This window comes from Pseudopodoces humilis, chromosome 1, assembly GCF_049639895.1.
Source record: "Pseudopodoces humilis isolate 2021_Gansu_Grassland_sample_001 chromosome 1, ASM4963989v1, whole genome shotgun sequence".
In the NCBI taxonomy this organism is placed as follows: domain Eukaryota; kingdom Metazoa; phylum Chordata; class Aves; order Passeriformes; family Paridae; genus Pseudopodoces; species Pseudopodoces humilis.
The window spans coordinates 60,357,208-60,380,040 of NC_142200.1; the positions used below are offsets into that span (position 1 = coordinate 60,357,208).

At 39.5% G+C, this 22,833-nt stretch overlaps 2 protein-coding genes across 8 annotated transcripts in view; one reads left to right on the plus strand and one right to left on the minus strand.

The window, feature by feature from the left end:
- Nucleotides 1–12,075, plus strand: part of LOC102111982 (uncharacterized) — a 30,946-nt gene extending 18,871 nt beyond the window's left edge. For all 6 annotated transcript variants that reach the window (XM_088052023.1, XM_014256109.2, XM_088052030.1 and 3 more), the window contains 8 exons: nt 528–558; nt 2,568–2,589; nt 3,124–3,148; nt 4,001–4,039; nt 5,137–5,238; nt 6,315–6,420; nt 6,840–7,691; nt 8,468–12,075. In XM_088052023.1, the coding sequence (XP_087908149.1) occupies nt 528–558; nt 2,568–2,589; nt 3,124–3,148; nt 4,001–4,039; nt 5,137–5,238; nt 6,315–6,420; nt 6,840–7,691; nt 8,468–8,523 (1,233 nt within the window). In that variant the 3' untranslated portion in view covers nt 8,524–12,075. The remainder of the gene's footprint in view (nt 1–527; nt 559–2,567; nt 2,590–3,123; nt 3,149–4,000; nt 4,040–5,136; nt 5,239–6,314; nt 6,421–6,839; nt 7,692–8,467) is intronic.
- Nucleotides 12,076–12,181: 106 nt separating this feature from the next.
- Nucleotides 12,182–21,776, minus strand: PDCD6 (programmed cell death 6). Of its 2 annotated transcripts, none has more exons than XM_014256124.2 (6): nt 21,667–21,776; nt 18,702–18,763; nt 15,580–15,624; nt 14,459–14,611; nt 13,660–13,769; nt 12,182–12,728 (listed from the first exon to the last, which is right to left on the minus strand). In XM_014256124.2, the coding sequence occupies exons 1-6, from the start codon at nt 21,750–21,752 to the stop codon at nt 12,630–12,632; spliced, it is 555 nt and encodes a 184-aa protein (XP_014111599.1). In that variant the 5' UTR covers nt 21,753–21,776; the 3' UTR covers nt 12,182–12,629. The 2 variants fall into 2 exon arrangements, with proteins under 2 accessions (XP_014111599.1, XP_005517399.1); XM_005517342.2 differs by having other exon boundaries at nt 14,453–14,611.
- Between the last annotated feature and the right edge of the window lie 1,057 nt (nt 21,777–22,833).

Below are 22,833 nucleotides of genomic sequence, written 5' to 3' on the forward strand. Positions count from 1 at the left end.
GAAGTAAATGTAAAGTATCTGTTAATGTGTCTTTTATCAGTTCATTTATATTTGATAGAATAAATTTTAAAAGTACTGCTGTCAAACCTTGTTAAATTTATGTGCATTTCTAGGAAGTGTAGTAGTGAGTTGAACTAAGGCTTACCTTTAGATTGCCCTGAAAAATCTGGGGAAAAGAACAGTAGTATTGAAATTTATCTGAAAAAAGTCAAAGCTTTATATTTTTAAGGTTTTAGGTGTTTTAAATTGAAAATTGTTCAGTCTGAATTCAGTGATTCAGAAATTTTATTACTTTAACTTCAATAATTTTTAATTTTTGCAAGTTAAATTTTCTCAAATGTAAGCAAATTTTCTCTCAAATTTCATTTATATTTACAGGAGTTTTTATCTGTATGTGAAGAATTCAATTTAATTACATTGGCATAAATAAAAGTACTTGTTCTTTTCTTAAAGGCAGTTGCAGTAGAGACTGTCATTATGAAATTTTAGTTAGAAACATTCTGATATGAAACTTTCTCTATTTTTAGATTGAAGGTTACACAAGACCAGCTACCTCATGTAAGTCTGAATTTGTTGAATGTAGTAGATTTGATATAATTGATATTTGGCTTAATTTGACTTAGTAGGCGAACTCAAAGGGTTTGACTGATATAAAACATTTAACTTGTAGTACCACAAAATGTTTTCAGAGGTTTTTTGTGATTTTAAAGCAATGAAAGAAGGAAATTACCAGACTTCCTTAGATGTTTTTTAACTTCTTGGTTCCAGAGGTATTTATGATAACTGCAGTAATTTACTCATCAAGGAAAGTAAAAATGTGTGGAAAAATGGTGCTAGATGGCTTTCTCAGAATAAGCTGATAAAGTGTCCTCCAACTCATTCCTGCTATCAAAAGACTTACATGCTGAATCACTGGTGAAAGTGGAAATTTACCATTCTTTAACAAATCCATTGGAACAAGCGATGGAAACCAAACCCACAAACATAAACCCAGCATCCTCCCTTGTACAGTATGGCTGAGTTCTTTGTTACTGTAGGTGTGCTGTAGATCCTTAATGATGCCAGTCTGGAGGAATGCCTCCTTGTCAGCCTGAATCCTTGCTTTTTTTGGTTTTGTTGGGTTTTTTTTTGGTTTTTTTTTTTGGTTGCTCATTGGTGGCCTCTGTGGCTTGTACTTTTGAATGTTGGTCTGCAAAACAAGGTGGCAGTAAATCTTTTTGATCTCAGTGTGTCTTATTAAGAAGAGGGAATGTGACCTGGTTAATAGCTCAGTAATTCTCAGTTCAGAGTAAACTGACAAGTCAAGCCAGTAGGTTTCTGTACAAGTGGAAGACGTGGTCAAATATCAATCTGGAACATGAAAAAGAGTGATCCCACCCAGTCCTACAGGATATGAAACTCTAGAAATATGGACAAGAGGGAGATTACCTGCAAAAGCGTTGTGCCTTTCAATATAGAAAGCTCAGGTTAGGTAATGTCAACATCAAGTGAATTCCAAAAAAAAAAAATCCCTCTGGTTATTTAGAAGAAAAATCATGGTTACTGGGTTAGCAGCTGCGTGACTGTCAAGTAGATCATATTGGCAAATTTCAAAACTCTCTTCTGACTGTGAGAGTGAATTTGAGGATATAAATAAGAAAGGCCATTTGGTGATATGTACTAGCGTGCAAGTGCCAAAATGGACAATAACAGCTTCATCACCATGTGTTAACCATGTAAATGGGAGCTGGTTATCATGATGGCACAAGTCTTTCAGCCTGGTGTTTCAGTCTTGTAGGGCCAATGTTGTCACATTTCCTGAGAATTATTACATGTCCCGTTGCTTATCCTGGAGCACCTGTGTTGATAAATGCTTAAGAAGTGATAATTCAACAACAGAATTCAACAGAATGACTAGGTTGGAAGAGACCTCCAAGATCATTGAGTCCAACCCATGCCCTAACAGCACACTAGAACATGGCACCAAGAGCCATATCCAGTCTGTTTTTAAACAGTGATAAGTGATAAGTACTTATCAGTGGTAAGTGATAAGTGAACAGTGATAAGTACCATCCAGTAGCTAGTTCTCTGAAGCATAGTTCCTGTTTTAGACTGTCTTGTTTTGCTGAGCCCTCCCTCCCCTTATACACTGATAGAGATGAGATGATCAGACATTCCAACCCTCATAACTTCTTGTTGGAAACTTAGCTATTGTATTTGTAGCTTTTGTGTTCACTGGTATTTACTCAGAAAAAAACCACATGCAGACCTTGAAACTTTTTTTAATGGAGGAGACAGGCCCACCTCAGTTTATTCCATACAGTCTTGTGTTGGATTCAGCTGCCTGAACAGAGGTGCTGCAGGGTACCCTGCAAAGCCTTTAGGGCACAGGTCTCGCACTGACTTTTCATCAAGGATGCCTGTTGGTTTCTAAGATGGCAGTGTGTGCCATCTGCTGCTGAATCCTGCCCTTTACAGAAACTGCAAACACTTCATGGCCATTAACTGTTCTGTTTGTGTAATGTGTCTGTTGCAGTAATACAGTGCAAACCTTGTGATGTTGCTAATAAATCTTTTTTATTTTCTAGCCCCATCAAAGAAGAAAGCAAGGTGAGAGTACTACCCACACAGGAGGATCAAAATCTATTTTTCTGTTGAAAACATGACATATGAGAAAATATTTTTTATTGTTTGTCCACTGTACTTATGTCTCTTCTGTAAATTGTTCCTTTTTGTCTGTGAGGAAATAGTAGCTATGGCTTTTGAAATACTGCACTCAAAAAGTAATTACAATTGAAATTTCAAGCTGCTTCCTTTCTATGTGGAATATCATTGGCTGAATAAGTTTTATAAAAAGGTGTTTATATAGGAAGAAAAAAACCCAACTTACCATTATTTTAGTCATCTCCTTTAGCTGATTTGTAAATAAGTTCATCTGTACTACTGGCCTCTTTGAGAGTCAGTCAGAATAAGGACCTTTACAGCATATTTAAAACATTGTTATTTCTTAGAGAAAGGTATCCAGTATTGTTAAGTGATATAAATTTGGAAACTGAAATATTTTGGTTCTAGATACTATGAGTAAATCTAATGTTTAGTAATTTTTAGAATGCATCTTAATGCTGCTAATTTCTTTCTTTTAAGGTGGGAAGATGATTATAAGCATGAGGTATGTAGAGGCAGTAACTCCACACAAGTGTTCACATACCCACAAGTGTCTCATGTAGCCATTTCTTTATGCTCGTTTTTAATTTTTCTGGAAAATGCTTACTCTTTGGCTTCATTTACTATTTTGTTAATATTGTTGCAGAAGGAATTGAGCTAATGAGTCAGAGGTTTGTGTTTGTCACAGCAGAGTGGAAGAGAATACAATACATTCACCTTAGCTCTCATAAATCCTATTCAAAGCCACTGAGAGTCTCAGAGCCAGTGTATCCAGGCTGGGTCTCCCAGCCTGTGCTGCAGTCTCCTCTTCCCTGTTTTGTCCCTCTTCAGATCAAGACTATTCTATACAGAAAGTTTGGTTTAAATATTAAGATAAATCTAAAGATTCACCATCCTTATTTTTAACTCAAAGGTGGAATTAAAAATGATCACTGAAGCATCTGTCCTGATTAGCTCTAGAGACAAACACTATGAAGTGCCTTGTTTTTATCTTAGTGGCAGAGTTGGTTGTGTAGGCCTCAGGCTGGTCACGTACTATGCTAAATGCAGCTGAACACTTTAAACATGTTTTTAAAACATGATTTTGCTCATGAGTGAAGAAAGGCTGGGAAAGATAGCTCCTGTAGGTGTTCTTCCTGGTACTGGCAGTAAAGCAGTTGTGTTTGTGTAGCTGCTAACTGATACTGAGGATCTAAGGTTATATGTTTATGGTTCTGACCTAAATTTACATCTTTTCTTCGTGTTGACTTTTGTTGTTGAATAAAAGATTAAGATGTCTGTTCTGTACAAGATAATGCAACAACTGCTGTAAAATCAGTCCTTTAAATTTTTTTTCCCCTATTCTACAATCCCACAGAATGATCCTGTTCGGAAACAGAAAGCTCTGGAGTTCTTGGTATGTATGTAAAATAATTGTGATGAGAGTCGTGAGGTTGCACCAGTATGATGCAATGAATATTGTGAAAGAGCCTCTTATTACTGATCAAACCCATTTCACTGCAACATTAATTTCTATTTTAGTGGACTCTGCCCTGAAAAGTTAGTGCAGCTGTAGCTCAGCTCAGAACAATTGACTGGATTAAATGTGAGCTCTCAGGAGCCACCCTGACAAGCAGTTTTAATTAGCAGCACTGATTGTGCTCAAGTACTGCTGGCTGCCCATATCTAATGGGATTGTTGATAATGCTGAGCAAGAGGAGCCAGTCTGGTCTGGCTGCTAGAGAGAGCACAGCTGCTGGGCTTGGAGTGATTGGGGAAGTTTTGTCAGTTCTGTTGCTGTTGTCAGTGGCATAGTAAGCCTCGGTTTGTCTTTTGGGTTTATGAAAATACCTGACCATTTGTGTTTACCATTTTACATAAGTCATGTTCTGTACCTAGAAATTAGAAAATTAGAAATTAGAAAATTTCTTTTGAGTTCAAATTGTGTTTATACGCCCAGATCAGAAGTAGAATGTTTTGAGATGTGTGCTTCATATCTTCCACGCTGTAGTTACTTGTGACTTCAGAAGGAGACAGAGAGAGAAAAAGCAAGTCCAAGGATAATCAGTAAACTACAAAAAAGCTTTGTAGTTAATTGACTTTTATCTACAGGAATCAGAGCTATTCCTTACAAAAGACTGCCTATATTCTTTTAACTTATTCTAATCACTTATAAATTTATTTACTTAGTAATCAGCCTGAAGCTTATTTTTATTCAATTTTCTACACAGAAAATACAAATTTTAGGACTTGTGCCCTTCTCCAAAGGGCAACAAAATGTTTATGGACTGACAGTACAGGAGAGAATTCCAGGTTTACATTTTACCTTTTATCAGGCCATAATTCTGATCCAAATTTTATTTTTTTATATTTTTGTATACATTTATCATATATGCCATATGTTGACCAATAGTATAAATTTGGTTATACCAAAACAAAAGTATAACTTTGATCTGTTTGTGTATATGACCCTTCAGCATCCTAATAACCAATTCTAACCATGTTTTTCGACAGGAGACTTTTCGCATCACCTCAGACTCAGAAGCAACACTTGTTGTTCACATTACACAGGAACTCATGGAGGCTTTGAGGGCCTTTTGTGAAAAGAGAGCAGCAGTAAGTAACTTGATCTTGTTCAAAGTTATTTTGCCATTGGGAGGAAAGGAGTGGTTAAACTGCCAGCCTCTAACAGTTCAGGCATGGGTCAAAACCCCCAGTTAAATGTATTTCAATTTTAGTTTTTTGCAATTTCTAAGTAACAAAGCTATTAATTACATAGCATGTTTCTCTTATTATTCCATCATCATGTGTCTGTTTTGGCTTTTCTGTGTGTGTGTGTGTGTGTTCTGTCCTGGGCACCACTTTGCTTCTCGACGACAGGTTGTCATCCTTTTTGTGTTGGTCCCTTGCTTAATAGCTTTTGTTCTAAGACCAATGAGGCTTTAAGTGCCACCCAAATGTGCCACTTCTTCCTTTCATGGGCCTGTGGGTAGGTCTCTCTCATAATTTGTAGCTTTGCTCTCAGTTGAGAGTTTTAATCTGTTAAGACTAGGGAAAGATGTCCTTGACCATCTGTTGTTCCTTACAAACCTCCATAGCTTCTTTGCAAAGAGATTGACTACCTGTGGAAAAAGGAGTCCAAAGAATGACCAGAATCTGAAAAAATGATTCATTACTCTGGCAGCTGGTTCACAAAATTCAGGATGTGGGGTTTTTTTCTGAAAACTGTTTCAGACTGTTTTTTTCAATGGTATATTCTATGTCAGGTGAGCTACAGTAACTGTCTCTGTGCAAATGCTGCCACTAACACCAGTTAAATATTGTTTCTGTAGCTTAGTCTCTCAGCTGGGCCTTCCATTCTGCATTCCCCAGATGGAGGCAGGATTTGCATATGCACTAGTTTTATATTTTAGCCAGGTGATGGTAAGAGAGATGAGGCAATCAATTTGAAACAGGAGACATTTTCTTCACCAGACACCTCCTTCTGTTCTCCAGACACATACCTCTTCCAAATAAGACTTCGGAAAATTGTGGTATAATGTTGTAACAACACACCCCTCATACGGACTTTGCTATCACCTAATATTGTACCTTGCTAACTTTCTATGGGAAATTTGTTGCTTTTTAGAATTTGTGAAGTTCTTAAATCCTTGCATTCGCAAACGGACATTCTGACCTTTTGCTTTACCTAGGATAATTACACCAACAGTGTAGGCCCACTGATGTCAGTACCTCAAGATAAATTTCCAGAAAGGGAAAACATCTCAGAACACTATGGGCCAGATGGAGAATACAAAGGTAATTTAGATATTTTGTTCTATTAGTTTGTTTACTCTGGAGACTGCACAGATTATGAAAATATACTTTTATGGCCAGCCATAGTGCTTCTTAGCTGGTGTACTGTGTGTCTTTGCCCTCTGAGTCAGTTCAGGATATCATTTTCTGAAGCTTTAATGACTTAACTGTCTGAAAACATTCCTTTCTCACCCTGAACCTGGAAGTGTTATAGCAGTTAAAGTTATGGAAATTCAAGCAATAACCCTTCATGATCTATTTACTGTTAGAATTTTTGGGTGAAAAGATGCCAAACTGAGGTAAGACATAAAGGCACTAAAGGGGAAAAGAACAGAAGGATGCATCATAAAATCTCAAAGTAGTTGTATTTGCAGTTGGTATTTTAATATTTAACTAACTTTTAATGCTCTTTATTTATTCAGGAAGTTCTGACTGGAATCAAGGTTTTTTGTCTCAGTATGAAGAGTGTTCTGAAGATTTTTCTTTTGCTCCTGCTCACTCAAACAGTTACCATGCATACGATGGATCATACTCTTGTCATCTGAGATCTGAGGACTTTGCAATGATGCCTCCACTCAGGGACTCTCCTGCTGTTGAGCCTGATAATCCTGTTAGTGGTATCAGTGAATGGCTGAGACAGCTCAGAAACTCTGTGTCAGTTGCTGGGGCCTCTTCATACACAACTGGCCCAGTGAAGGAGTATTCAGCAGAATACATATCCAGTGATGTGCAAGGAAGTGAGCTCCTTGATAACAGATTCTCATTTGGCAGGGAAAATACAAAATGGAGGGATCAACAAGCGTGTACAGATTCAAGGCATATAAGTGACCAAGAATTACCCTATCCCAGTTCTTCTGCCTCATATCCTTCATCTGCAAGGTACTCTACAAACTATGCTTCACAAAACTATTCGTGTTACACGAACAGTGAGTCTGTGAATACTTGTACGTCTTTGGCAAATTCTGGTGTTTCAGAAAGAGGTGGCTCCAGGTGGCACCAGGACACTAGGTGGAATGAGTGGAAGCAGGAATCTAGGTGTCAAGGATTCAGGTATCAGAAATCAGGCTACCAGAGAGACTGGAGTTCACATCAGGACTCGTTTTGTGGAAGTGGTTCGTACCAAGATCACCAGCAGTTCCGAAACTCTGAAGAGATATTTGATGGAGTTGATGCTGGTCTTGCTCCCAACACTGTGAACAGACTACTAGGAAAGGATGTACCTACAATGACCAGGATGCTCAAACAGTTGGCTCCGTATTATCCAGCACTTCAAAGTAAGATTGTGATTAGTTTGCATCATGTGAAATGAGTCACATCAGCATGGTTATTTTAACACTAGCAGAGATTTCAGATTACAGAAATAGGATGAAAGCTGTTCAGGGGAGTTGAGCTCATTTTGCTCATGTCTGTATCAGCTGAAGAAAGGCATTGTTGCCTCTCTGAGGACACTGTGCCTCCTGGCAACTAGATGGAGCAGCGAGTGGGAGGAGATTCTGATAGCGCAAAAATTTCCTGAAGTGAAAGGTTTGTCCTAGGTCATCTTTTTAACTAGCAGTTTGTATCATGAGTTGCACTGGTAGGTTTGCAGTGATGGGAGGGGAATGTGTTGGCATAAATTAAAAAATACTGGAATGCATGCAGAACCAAACCTGGATGACATTATAAGAGATAATCCAAATGAATCAAAATCCATTGGGATAACAGGAGAAATGTTATCAAAGAGCTGGTTCATTATGTGTCAATTTCTTTTTTCCAGTTACTGTAGAAACAGTAATTAATGTTGAGAATAGTGATATAATATTTAAAATGAGAGTTTCTCCTTTGGAAATAGATTATGAGAGGGATTTAAAGAGAAGTGGGAGTATGCTACTGCATAGCTGTCATTGGGCATGAGTTTGGACAAATGCAAACTATATATCTGGTACTAGAATTAGTTAATGAATTAGGTAGCTACTTAATAGTAAAACTTTCATTTTCACATTCTCTATGCTGTATTATGGAAATAATATGAGATAGAAGTAACTCTAAATGTCTTTATCTCCCTTTCCAGAAATAAATATTCAGACGTTCATCAATGTGCTAATAGAAACTAGAGAGAAAGATTAAGGAGCAACAACAGCTGAACTGGAAACAGATGAAGAGATTTGAGAATTTCCATCACCTGGCTTTCAGGAAAGAGACTGTATTTTACTCTGTGTTTGACTGGCTTGAGAAAGGTAAAGGGGAGGTAGGGTTTAAGTTTTTAACATGTGAAATATAGCTGGGACAGGAACTTGCACATAACGGGTGAACATACTATTTTGTTTAGGCTTTTTGTAAAGTATTTGTTATATCTTAGTATATTACAGAAAAAAAATTTTGTTATTTTTTGAATATAATGTTAAAATTACTCTGTCAGCAAAAAGCTAATAATCCTTTTAATACCCTTCTCAATTCAGAAGAGAAGGGAAGGTTTACTTTTCTGTTACCTACTTAGGAAGCACATGCATTGAAAATACAGGTTTACTTTTCTTAAAATGCAAGGCCAGTTCCATTAATTTGAGGCTTTATAAGTAGTGTATTTTTAGAAATTGATACACTATATTTGTTTAGACAGAGAAAGCAAAGGTATTCTCTGTCTTAATGTGACGTTATATGGGGAACATGTAATCTATACTAGAGGACTGGTATGTAATGGGGCATATTAGTTTCATTTTTGTAGAGGAAGAAATGGTGTGAAATATATGCAGATTTTTTTAATCATGTTGTTCAAAATGAAATAATTATAAATTGTCTTAAAAACTCATTTGGTGGATGGACCTAAAATAAAAATTCTTGATTCTTTCTACTAGCAAAAGCATATTAAGAAATAGAACCCATAAGGCAATCAGATAAAACAACAGAAAAAAATAAATAAACAAAATGTCATACTAACTGAGTAATACTTACCAGTTCATGATGTGTATCAGAGCCACATGCTCATGAGCGCCTGGCTTTAGATATCTGCTTTATGTAATTAAAACCAGCTTACATGGAGCTGAAGAAATGAAGTGAGACAGTTTACTCCTGAGTGTCTGTTTTCCTTTTCACTGCTGCATTGTGGACTATCATTTTTCTTCTCACCCATGCCAGAACTGTTTCTCTGTGCATTAAATACTTGTGCTGAAATAGGGTTAGTCTTCATGAGCTGTCATAAAAAATTTTGGATCTTGTTATGTAAATTTTAATAAAAACTCAAAAAACCAATTTATTATTGAGCTTGTAAACTCAATTCCCTAATATTTTCCTTCTGTCATTATTTTGTTTCTGCATCTGAAGAGATCCACTTTCCTTTTACATTCCTGTTCACTGTGTCCTTCAGTGCTCATACTTACTGAAGTGTTGGAGTGGTTTATAATGTCACACACCTTGTAGTTGTGCCGTATACTTCTCTCCTCTGAATTACATAGTCAACCTTGCTTAAAAGGGAAAATTGTTTTTTCTACCACAGGTGTCTGCCAGAGTTTTGATGTAAAAGTCCGTAGACTTGATCAGTTATTATTTAAAATTTACCAGATTTATATTTAAAGTTATTTACACAAATGTTACTACCATAGTTTTTTCTCACAGAAAGTGTAGTGCAACTAAAATTTCGAAACTATATAAAAAAATGTTGCTAGAAAATGTTACTGCTGCAACTCTGTCAATTCAAGCTAAAACCTTTTCATTTGAGGTTGCTGCAGAGAACTCTTTTTCCCATTTCTCACTCTCTTCTGGATTTTACTGCCATCACTGTATGCCCTAGTGGCATACAGTGGCTGGATGACCTCCACCCAGCTTAGATGCTCTTTCCACCTACATGTTCTGTTCTTTTTCCTTCTGAGCAAGTTATTGTCCCTCCTTTGTTGTTGTGCAGAGTCCTGCATTAGGGAAACAGTTTTTGCATTTTGAAATGGAGTTGGAGTAGTTATCCAATTAAGTAGTTATCAAATTAAGCATTGATTTACTAAAGCTTTCCGGAACTCTAGAGTGCTGAGTACTTCTTAATCCCAAGAAAACCCTTTGCCCTATCTTGCTCCTATGTAGTATGTAATTGGAGCAGAACTCTGTCTAGACTCCAATCCTTCTTCAAGAAACAACTTCACAAAGTAGGTCTTGATAGCCTGCAGAGCAGCACTGGATACCTGGCACCTATCAGCACCAAAGCAGCTACATCACAGGCTTTGGCATGGAGGCAATAGTTTTCAGAATGCAACTGAGCCCTTGGAGCAAATTTCCAATTTCCTTAAAAAGCCAGTGACAAAAATCCAGACAGGAACATGTCTTGGATTGGGGATAAATGGTCTACTTTTAGCCAGTTTCTTGGTCTGTGGTGTACCTGCTTTGACAATTTAGAAGTATGTTTCCCACTGAGACAAGAGCTGTTCCAAACCAGAGCCACCTTGATGATTCTCTGCATCAGTTATGCTCCTTTAGGAAGTGCTGAAGCCAGCTGTTCTGCACCAAGGGCAGTGAAATACAACAGGGCCAACTGAACATGGAGACATCCTTCAGGGGAAACAACATGGGAAGTTTCTCAGATTCCAGCTTTTTAGTTTGTACCTTGGACTTGCTAATACTCCGCAAAATGCTTCCCAGAATTACTGGATTTTATGTGGGTGTATGATCCAAAGGGACAGATTCCTTAGTGTGAAAAAAACCAGGGCAGCTCTTTCAAGCTCAGAAGTTTGGGGTTCTTCTGGTTTGTTTCTGGAGAGGACATACATAGTTATTATCTCAGCCTTTTAGGGAGGGAAGGTTCAAAGAGTAACTCGTGGAAATCTTTTTCCCTTGTTTTCTTCAACATAAGTTAACTTTCATAGCTGTTGGATGAGGTGGCTTCCAAGAGTGGGTGTTATTCCTGATCTCCCTCCTCACCCAAGACCAGTTCCTTGCCTTTTGGGTGATGACACCCAAAGTGCTTTGGGAGCACTCCTTGTCTCAGTGTGCTTATGCTATGGGGGCCATTGGTTTTTCCCCACGTATTTTACACCAAAAGAGTGTTCAGAGTGTTGCTGAGCTGTCACAAAGGGTCTGATTAACACTTGACAAATAGTAGCAGCTTTTCTGCATGACAGATATTTGATAACAGTTGCATAGTTGCCACTTTGCTGCCTTTACCCTGACACCAGACACCCTACTGTGGGTGAGATGCAGAATCACAGAACAGTCTAATTTGGAAAGAGTCCACAAGGATCACCAAGTCAGCTCTTCAGAGAATGGACCATACAGGGATTGAAGGTGTGACCTTGTTGTTATTTGTACCATTCTCTGACCATCTGAGCCAATCTCAGGGTCATCTGGAAGTAACTCTTTTTTTTGGTTGCTTCTTCAGAGTTACTGCAAGAGATGGTGTGTGACAGGAATCAGTCATTGTCTTGCTTGAATTTTTCTACTCTCTCTCATTAGCTGTAAATGGTGAGATGTAAAGTTATGAGAATGTCTGACTGTCACTTCAAGACCACTTCAAATAATTGCTCCAGCACAAAAAGGAAGACTTCCGATGTTAAATGAGACAACTAAGCAAAGGGAGCATATCCAGAGCTCATTTTTGTGGGAACTTATCAAGGGAGATGCAGTATGACCTTCTTCACAGGTGTGAAGAAGTTGTATTTGAAGCCATCCCATGGATATCCTGAAAAAAGGAGGCAGCTAGAAAATGAAATTTAAAAAGGCCACCCAAGTGGAGAGATCCCTGAATCACAGAAGAGAAGAATACAGAAATAAAATCACCATCCTCTTAAAGCTGTACAAAAGTGATATAGACTGAAAGTTGACCTAGTATTTTTACTTAATTTTAAATTCTGTATTAAAAATTAATACATTAAACTCTTATAAAAGTAAGGCACATGCAAAACATGTTGTGCAACTTCTGGCTTTCAACTGATATAAACTAACAAGCATTATTTTAATTTGGCATTTCTAAAGAGTCATTTTTCCCATGCATGATATGTGTAAGAGGTAATGTTCAACATTATACCAGTTAAATCTAGATTCTGTGCTTTCTGTACTATAGTAAGCAGAGATGGTCATATCATACAATAATACAAAATAATAACCAACTCAAGTACAGATTCTGACGGTGATTACCAACATACAAAATTTAAGAATGTGATGTTACATCCATTATAATACATCAGTTATCTTGTTCAGTAGAGAATGATTTGGCAACTCCAGTCTGTGTAATGCCAGTGTGCGATTCCTGGTTATCAGTGTCATACGATGCTGAAGACCATGGAAAGATACTGCTCGTAGGACACCTGAATCCAGCCATCCTGATCAGTATCATACCTTCGGAACACATCGGTCAGCCTCTGCGGAGGAGAGAAAAAAATAATGGACATTTTTGTACTGGGGGAAGGTTCAGACTGCCACATAGTCCCCTTGGTACCTGGGCTTCTACAGCTTTATGAACCCTTTCTGTTCATTCCCCCCTGTAGCCATTTTACAGTCTAATACACAAAGACAGCTCACTGCAATAATGATGCAATACCTAATGCTACCTAGGTAGGTAGGCACTTCTTTATAGACCAGAGAGCTTTTTTTAACTGTCTTTAAAGCAGGGGGAAAACCAATGCAACATCCGAGTCATGTGGAAAGAGAATCCAATGCATACCTTGTGCATATCTCATGTTCTAGGCAAATATGCTTTGTGTGCCATTGCTATCTGAGCTGTCTCTCTATAACCCCAGAGATGCCAGGCAGTATAGACAAAGGACCCAGCATGGTTTCATTAACATCAGCTGAGTGATATACTCCATTTCAAAGCCTTTTAGCAGAGTTCAAGACTGTAACTAATTATAATTATCTTATATCAGATACAATACAAATGAATACAAAGGTGACTGATGAGTATAACAGAGATGCTACTTTTACAGGGAACTGCCTGCCTTCCATGTTCCCGCTCTCTGTGTTACTGAAAGGTTGGGAGGTTTCTTCCTGTACTTCTACCATTTTCCCTGCAGGAATAGCTCTGAAGTCTGTATTAAACTAACAGACATTGTAAAACATTGATACTATTTTACACTTTTTTATCCCTCACTCCTTATATCAAATTTACTGGAGATGCAAAGGAATTACTAATGAAGACCAATACATGAAGATGTTTCTAGCACTTGTCATATATTTAGTTCAAATGACCTGTTATAAATAAAAGCAAGTTCTAGATCCACTGTTAAGGTGAGAACCAGAAAAGCTTCAGAAAAGATATTAATTTTAGACATCAAAGTACATCTCCTTTCTTACCTGTAGAACAACACAGCACTGAATAAAATCATCAAAAGCAACTTGTCCTCTTCCTTGTCTGTCAAATTTCCGAATAAGGATATCGTAGAATTGATCAGACAGTCGGTAACCTTGGAAGAAGAGAAATACTTTAAAAGGTTTCAATTACTGCAGTCCTTCTATAAAAAGAACAAGGTTGTTTAGCAGGCATGTGTAACAAAACCAGAGAACAGGAGTTACAATGATTTTTTTTCCTTAAACATCTCTATTAAACTAAAATGCATGCAGTAAAACCCATGCTTTATAATAGTTATATACAGAGTCACAGTAAATATAATTACAGATTAAGGTGACTGTTTGAATGAGGGAATGGTTTAGGGCTGCAGCTCAAGACCTTACAAGTGAAGTGACTAAATGAAAGTTCCTTAGCCATCAGAATGCTCTCACAGCACAGACAGCTGGCCTTGTTTTGAAAAGTGGCAAGTTCTATCAAGTACCCTATAAGTTCAGACTTTTCCTGAAGCATTGGTAATGCTCTCAGAGTGTGTCACAGAGGAGACTGGAACTGGACTTGTCAGGAAATGCGTGGAATGTTTTCCTTTTTCTCTGTTTAAGGAAAGAACTTTAAAAGACATGTGCCTCTGACAAGGACATTGTTAAAAGGTACCTTGTACCTAAAAGGAGAGCTGCCCTTCACCTGCCTCACTTTTAGTCACATTTGTCAGAGCAGTACAGCTCTGACTGTGTAGTACCACTACACAGCTCATTCTATGACATAACCCAGTCATAAAAACTGTAATTACTAATGAATTACCAAAACCTGTTAGTGCTTGCTTTAGTTCATTTTTGTCAATCATTCCAGAATTGTCTCTGTCATACGTTCGAAAGACATTCTGCCAGTCTGTGACGTATTTCCAAACTCCTGTGAATTCATTGAAGTTCACACCCCCTTTGTTTTCTCTGTCAAACATGCCTGAAATAAAAAGTAAGAAACACATATGAAACTCCTCAGCAAGATCTGCCAGGACCTTAAGTAGATAGCAAGAGTGCTCTGTGGAAGGTACTGAAGAGAGAAAATAAACTACTAAAATGCAAGTGGTAATTTGTAAAGTTCTGCCAAGAAAAAGCAAGCAGTCGTCCACTGAAGGAAAAAACAATAAAGCAAGATAAAAGTACCAGAATAAATCACAGAATGTTTATTTTTCCTAGCTTTTAATTTTCAGTTCTAAAATACTGTGGGCTTGATTGATCATCCAGTGATAAATCAAAATGGACAGAGGGGTGGACTGTTCCTTTCTAAGGACACATTAAAAAAGTCTTACATAATTTCCAAGAGTGCTGGGATGTTCATCTGCATTTGACTTACTGATACTGTTATCTTTATACAGTAAGCATGTCACCCAGCAATGGAACTCAGACTGCTGCTGAACACTTATTTAAAACAAAGCAAATAATGTAGTCCTTGGATTTATGAACTATATGATAGAAAAGATTTGATTTGTGATTAAATCTTCGTCCTTCTACCACCATCACCTTCCACATTACCAGCAATTAGTTTAGACACTAACAGAATTCAAGCATTGTAAAGCTTCTGTTTGGTATTTCTGGAGTAAAACATAAGCTTAAATTCAAGACAGGAAAAACTACTTCCCAAGACAATTCATGTCATATCTTTTTAGAAAATTTAAAGTAACAAATCTTCTCATACATAAATTACATTTATTATCTAATCAATTATGCAGTAACATTTTCTCAGGCTACTCTGACAAGTGCACATGTGTATATGCAAAGGGCATTCCTCTCTTAATCAAAAGGGAAAATAATTTTACTACTGCTGAGCACTCAGAGGGAAAATAAAACCAGTGTAGCAATTGAGAGCATTCTCAATCATCTGAACAGATCACGAAACAGTATCTTAGGACTATGTCACACCACACTCACCAAGAATTGACCTGACTGTTGCTGGATTAAATGGAGTCCATGTGCCTGAAACAGAAAGAATTACTTAGCTGAGAATTAAGAATTCCTCAATGTTTTAAAAGAAGGCAACAAACCAAACAAACAAATCAGTTAAGAGCATTGAATTCAGAGCTATGTGACATGGAGCTGGTGTATTAAAAAAATAAGGCTGCTTGGAAGTAAAGAAGTCTTACCATTCAGAGATGACTTCAAACCAGTGCTTTACAAATACTGCACAGAAACCAGCACTTTTAAGGCTGCAAAAAAACCTAACAAACCTTGGAAGATCAAAGAAGGACTTTTTCATCCCAGGCTGTCAGGAAGTATTGGATAAAAGGCAAGATCTAAACTGAAGTACCTCTCTTCTACTGACAGGAGCAAAAGTATTCTAAATTGTAACTCAATCAAGGCCTCATATCTGTTCCTCAGTAAAAAAACATCTGCTCGTTTCCTTTTTACAGGACTACTCCAGGGCATTTAGCTTCAGACAGAAGTAAAGAGAAAGGGTTCCCAACATTACATAACCATGCATTGCAGTTTAGAGTTGTTTAGTACAAATCCCACCTCCACTGCTAAAACAATTAAGTGTTAGTTTGAGTTAGTATTTTTAGACCAAAAAATGTTGCTGCTTGAAAGGGCCTGAGCAGTAATTATCTGGAGAGGAGATCTGTACTTCTCTGAGTATTCAGAGGCTTGTCATTATGAAATAGTTTTCATTTGGTTGAGAGCATTCCCAAATGCTAGGAAGGATTAAGCTTTAAACAAAGATGAATCCTGTGCCTTATCTAGAGTTTCACCATCGATTCTCCAGAGCCTGTGAAGGAACCAGGAGGATGAAGCAGCACATAATTAACCGGCTGCGGTTGCCTGCACGGACCCAGGGAGTCGGTGAGCCGAGGGCACTGCAGAGGCGCTCCCAGGGATGTGTGTGTCAGCTGACCACAAATCCCAGCAGAAGGGCTGAGCTGGGATCTGGCACCTTGGCTTTGTAGGGTCACGGGCAGTGGTGTAACTCTACAGGGAGAGCCCTGCACTGTAGGCAGGCCCTGTGGCTATTTGCACATCCAAGAGAAACGTAAGCAGAGAAAGAGGAGAGGAAAAATGGCTCTGAAAATGCTGAAGCAGTATTTTAGACAGAGAATATCAGTACCTTAGAGCTGTGTGCCTCTTCAAAAAAATAATGGATTTAATAAGGTGCCAGCATTTAACACTGAACAGAACAAGAGGAAAATGCAAAAACACAGTCTTAAAATTAACTTATTTCATCTTGAAACATTCAAGTGACTCACACAGCCACCACAGTGAAATCTGAGCAACTCCAGAGGTGAACTGCACTAATTTCAACCTATTCCAATAAACAGTTTCGACTGTTCCTGTCTCTCCTCTCCTGACTCTAGTATTAACTTCCCACAGCAGCACAGATGAAAACAAGAAGGAAATGAAGGATTTTATTGTGCAAACAGACAAAGCGATGATGAGCCCCTCCCAGGTAAGCACACTCTTTTCCGCATAAACTTCACGTTCAGGTTGAAAATGTCACATTGTCAAAACCACACTGAACTTCAAACGTCAATAAGCATGATGCAGACTTTTTAAATACATATATGTTTAGAAATAAACATATAACATTATTTTAGCCCATGTTAAATTGCAGGACAGCCATGCACAATCACCCACTCAAGGATATATTTTGAAAATAATATAGTGAATTGTTAGTGACTTTGGTGTACAAGGTCTAGAATCTCTTGGAATGCAAGAAGCTTACAGTTCTGTAAATATTTTGTCTAACACTTGGTAGGCATTCTTCATAACTGCAAAGCACTGAAACTGCTAATCTACACTGTAAATAAGGAAAGAAAGGAGCTCAGATAGTCATCACTGCCTAGTACCCTTAAATTCAATCATATGAGGAGATATTTAAAATAAGTAAAATAAAAAATGGCAGGTTCATATAAGAAGTTATTTAAAATATATAAAATTTAAAACAGCAGGTACAGTTTAAAATTACAGTTTCTCACAGTTCTAAACAGCACTGTAATCTAAACGAAAATGATGACTTAATTTAACTTACTTTTTGCTGAAGATTTTATTCATAATTTTAATTATGGATCAGGTCTGGCAGCCACAACACATTGCTTTTAATTTATAAGATACATTATTAAACAAATCTTCTAGTAAATCCACTTCAGTTACAAGACTGCAGTTTTACTGAATAGAACTTTATACGTTTATTTCAAGTTAGGCAATTACTGACAAAAATGGGCCCTTCAGCCTGTGTGTGCTGCAGCTCACAATATCAGTTTAAGCCCTTCTCAGTCACAAAGCACAGGAGGGATAAAGGAATAAACTCTGCGACAAGGGGAACTTGGTGTGGACTCAAAGGCAGACAAACACCCTGAATATGCCCTTTTTCAGATTTCCAAACAGAAAAAAACCCCACAGAGTACAACCCTACCCACCCTGAGTCATGGTAGAAAAGTAAAAATAGGCTATGGAAAAATGATTCATTTTTTAAAAAAAAATTTGTTTCCATGAGTTATTTGACAATACCCTAGTTAGAGTATTACAATAAGGAACTGACAAACTGCTAGAAAGTTTTAATACTAGATCTAGGGTGCATCCTTCTCCTCTGTTAGGAAAAACCCCCAACATACTTTGTTTCCTGCACCATACTGTATGAAGAATAAATGATTCACAATGAAAAGGCTGGTTGTAAACAGATTGGCCCAGGTTATACACTGATTCTGGTTAAAAAACAAAGGTTCAGTAGTGATGAGCAAGGAATATATGAATCACTGGTTATGATTTCTAGGAAGCAGAGCTGGGAGAAAAATAAAGGAATGTGCACGCCCTCATTCTTCAGAATACAGACCACTAATAGTTACAATAGATACTTAGTTTAAAACAAACAAAAAATCACAAAGATTGTTAATTTTTTTCCTTTCCCAGCCTTTTGCTGTAGATTAAATAGAAATTAGTGAGTGGTAGGAACACTTCCCACTCCCTTCCATACAAAGAACGATGGCATCAAGTAACCACACTCTCACAACAAATTTATCATGAAGTTCACAATGAACTATCTCACTGCTCCTTTACAGACTTACCATTGGATAATGCCTGTTGAAGTTCATTATCAGATATTATTCCACTCCTGTCTTTATCAACTCTGGGAAAAAAAGAGAAACAACAATACAAGAACAGGTAGTAAGCTTTATATGGCTGAAACTAATAGGTTCCACTTACTGAAGACTTTGACATTCTGGTTCTTACTCACCAGATGATATTACTATTTCCCTGAAAAGTCTCTGGAACATGACAAAAGCTCCAAAGAAAACTGCAAGACTTGCTTATGAGTGAAGAGACACACAGAAACACACATTGACAACTGAACAGTTTTGGGCATGCTCTGCACAAGTATTTTTATTTATTTCTGTTTAAGACAACTGCAGAGCACACATGCTGGTTATATCCCCAGAATGCCTAATGCCACAGTAGTAAGCTATTTGTTTCGCAAACTGGAGCAACAGGTTTGTCACCCAGACTCCCTCACATGTTGCCTGTGGAGAGAAAGTCACTAATGTGACCAAAGTATCGAAAGACTCAATTGAATGTGGGGCCTTGACCCTGCAAAGGGGTTCAAAGGGGAAAAAGCACAGGCAGTTTCCAGCTTCCATTGAGCCTTCACAGTCCACTGTCTTAATGATTCAAGTTCTATGCCAAAATTAATGAATTAAATAATTTCTGTACAAATAAAGAATGATCATGCCTTTAGAAGGGTATCTGAAAGTGGTGGGGACTTCCCTACATTTCATACAAGGACATTTCCATTTCACTGTTTTCATTTCCCCTCATTTATTACAACTCCAAAGCATAGTCCTGTTCAGTTCATCCCTGTTCACAGAAGCTGATTTCCTTTAGTTCTTGCTGCCTTTTTCTAAATACTTCCAGTTCATTCTGTTGCCTCCTTCCTCATCTCCAAGAATTATGTAACATGCATGCAATACTGAAACTGCAAGCATAAACTGCAAAGATCTCAATTACAAATAGATATTTCCCTTTTTTAATCTCAGTTTCTCGTCTTAGTACTTGCAAATAGTACTTAGTAAATGTGAACATTTTTTACCTTTTATGAGCTGCTACCAAGTGCTAAGCTGATATTTGCAGGAAAATGCATTATGACCTACTTATCTTGCTCCTGAGCATCATCAGTCAGCACATTCCTTTTATAAACAAAATTATGCAAAATTAGAATGGGTTTTCTTCATGAACAACACATTCCTACTCTGGATTCCACCTGACATATAGGGATCACCTGTCATACAGGGATCATGATCTGGCCATGACAAGCTGACACAGCCCAGTCATTCAGGACTGTAAGGTGCTCCTGCAAACTTTCACAGGCCTCAGTTACTGCAGGAATCAGCAAATCTCTCCTGACCATTCACCCTCTTTTCACAGAATCAGAGAACTACAGAATGGTTTGGGTTGAAAGGGACCTTAAAGATCATCAAGTTCCAACCCCTCAGCTCTGGGCAGAGACACCTTCAATTACACCAGATGGCTCAGAGTTCCATCCAGCCTGGCCTTAAATACTTCCAGGGATGGGGCAGCCACAGCTTCTCTGGACAATCTGTTCCAGTGCCTCACCACACCCACAGTATAAAACTTCTTCCCACCATCCAATCTAAACTTACTCTCTTTTTCCCAGCTGCTTCCAAACAGATTACATAAAGATCCCAGGAGAGCTCCATCTGTCAGTGTGGCGCATGACCACACACACACACCCTTCAGTCAGTTTTCCATCCACTGAAGAAGGCTTCCATTCATTCCACATTTATGGAATTTCTTCAAGGGCCTTTTGATAGTATCGGGAGGATTTGTGAAAATCATATAGATTATATCAATTGCTCCAATTCTAGCCATTATATCCATATCCAATCCTTACCAAACACAGTCCAGGATTTACACAGTAGTCTGCCAGAAAAAATATTTTCAACAAAACCCATGCAACTCTCCTAACTACATTATTTAAATTTTTTTTTTACTGATTTTCCTGGTGCAGAAGTCAGCTTGTTGATCTGTTTCTTTCTGAGCCCTTTAAAAAAATAAATGGCTTCATGCATGCCTCTGCCGAGTCCTGAGGAAGTTTTTACAGTAGGCTGGGTAGGTAAGCTGCTGCATCCCTGAGTCACTCCGTAAATATCAGCCAGTTTTAGAAACTTAGTACTGTTTGTCTACTGCTTAACCTCTTCTTGCTGCTGCTTGTGTCAGAGGATCTGTCTTGACTCATCTCCCATAAAAATGGATCCAACGTAGGCACCTCCCCAGTTTCCTCAACATGACATAATTGGGAAATCTCCTCTGGCTTCTTCTCTGATAGGATCTTGCCAGTGTGTTTGTTTAGCACAAGCTTGCTAATTCCCTTGCAGGTCCCTCTGCTCCAGGTGAACTCAAGAGAATACTTCACAGAATCTTTTAGGTTGGAAAAGGCCTCTGAGCTCATCAGGTCCAACCTATGACCCAACACCACCGAGTCAACCAGCCCATGGCACTGAGTGCCACGTCCCGTCTTTCCTTAAACACCTCCAGGGACGGTGACTCCACCACCTCCCTGGGCAGCCCATTCCGATGTCCAATCACCCCTGCTGAGAAGAAATTCTTCCCGATATCCAACCTAAACGTTCCCCGGGTGCAGCTGTGTCTCCTCGTTGTCTTTAAGAGTCTTCCATTAACATTTATCAGATTCCTTTTTACAAGCCTGCCCTGTAGTGCTACACTGACCCTCCAGACTTCACTGTCCTTTCCGCAGTCTCAGGTTAAAAATTACTCCAGCGCTTTCAAGGTTACCTTCTCGCTCCCATCAATCCCCTTTACCCTCGTTATAACATACAGCCACGTTTATTCCTCCTCAACCCTTTATCACAGATTCCTCCCACGGGGAAACCACCGCGATGTTTACAGCGCTGCCCGGCGCCCCGGCAGCCAAACCCCGCGGTGCCCGGACTGCCGCGGCAGCCGACCCGCTTCCGGCACTCCCCGTTCCCGCTGCGGCCCCGTTCCCGGGCTCACCTCTGGAACACGTTCCACAGGAAGGAGGGGTCGGGCAGGGGGGCGCCGCCGCCGCCGTTGGGCCGGTGCTGGTACCCCGCCGCCATAGCCCCTACGCGCGCCTGCCCCGCGCGCCGCCGCCGCCGCCACCGCCACCGGCCGCCCCTGACGCAGCGCGTCCGTGACGGCACGGCCGGGCGGGGGCGCGCGCCCCGCCCCGCCCCGCCGCGCGGAGGGGAATCCCGAGCGGAGCCGAATCCCGAGCGGAGCCGAACCCCGAGCGGAGCCGAATCCCGAGCGGAGCCGGCGCGCGGCCGCCCCGTTCCCGCGGCGCGGGGCGAGAGCTCCGGCCGCTGCCGCCGGGAGGCACCGAGGCGGGGCTGCGGCACGGCCTTAGCGCGGCGCGCAGGGCGGGGGGATCCGCGCCCGGGGAGTGGCGGCCGCAGCCCGCCACGAGCCGCCACCCTCCGTCACGAAGGTTCCGGCAAGGGCAGGAGCCGTTCCCGGGACCGATACCTGCCGATCCACTCAGGGGAGCTGGCGTGTGCCGGAGGGGAAAGAGATACCTCTGCACCACCGCTGAGAGGAAGAAGGGATATACAAAGGGAAACAAAGGCCTCTGAAGGGATTCCCTTACACAAAGTGAGGATTAAAAAACACAGGGAAAGAAATTTAGGGACGGGATGGAATTAGAGTACAAAACAAATTAGTATCACCTCACTAATCTTTAACTGAATTCTTTACTGAGGGTTTAACACAACCATCTGAAAAACAAGTTTCCCTCCCTGTACCCACAGTTTTTAGGCAGAGTTTACGGTTCCATGGGACCCAAGGACCTCCTGTGCTAAAATCCCTGAAACACAGAGACAGCAAGATAATGCTCTACTGAACCATCTCGGGATACACTGTCCCTGTCACTGCAGAAAGTCTCAGATCTATGCTTTATCCAAACTGCTGACCCTGTACATACCCCTTCTGGGGTACAGAGGAGCTGGGGACACGGCTGGAATGGCTCAAGGCCTGGGTGGCCACAGCCACTTTGTACACAAACTCCAGAATGTTAAATTAAAACAATGTAGGCTCATGTCTTCTTTGTACCTCTGACAGCTCTGGTCAGATACTAAGAGATAATGCCTTAAATTATATCCTTCATCAAGGCATTTTGAATCCATAATTGTCTAGGAGTAT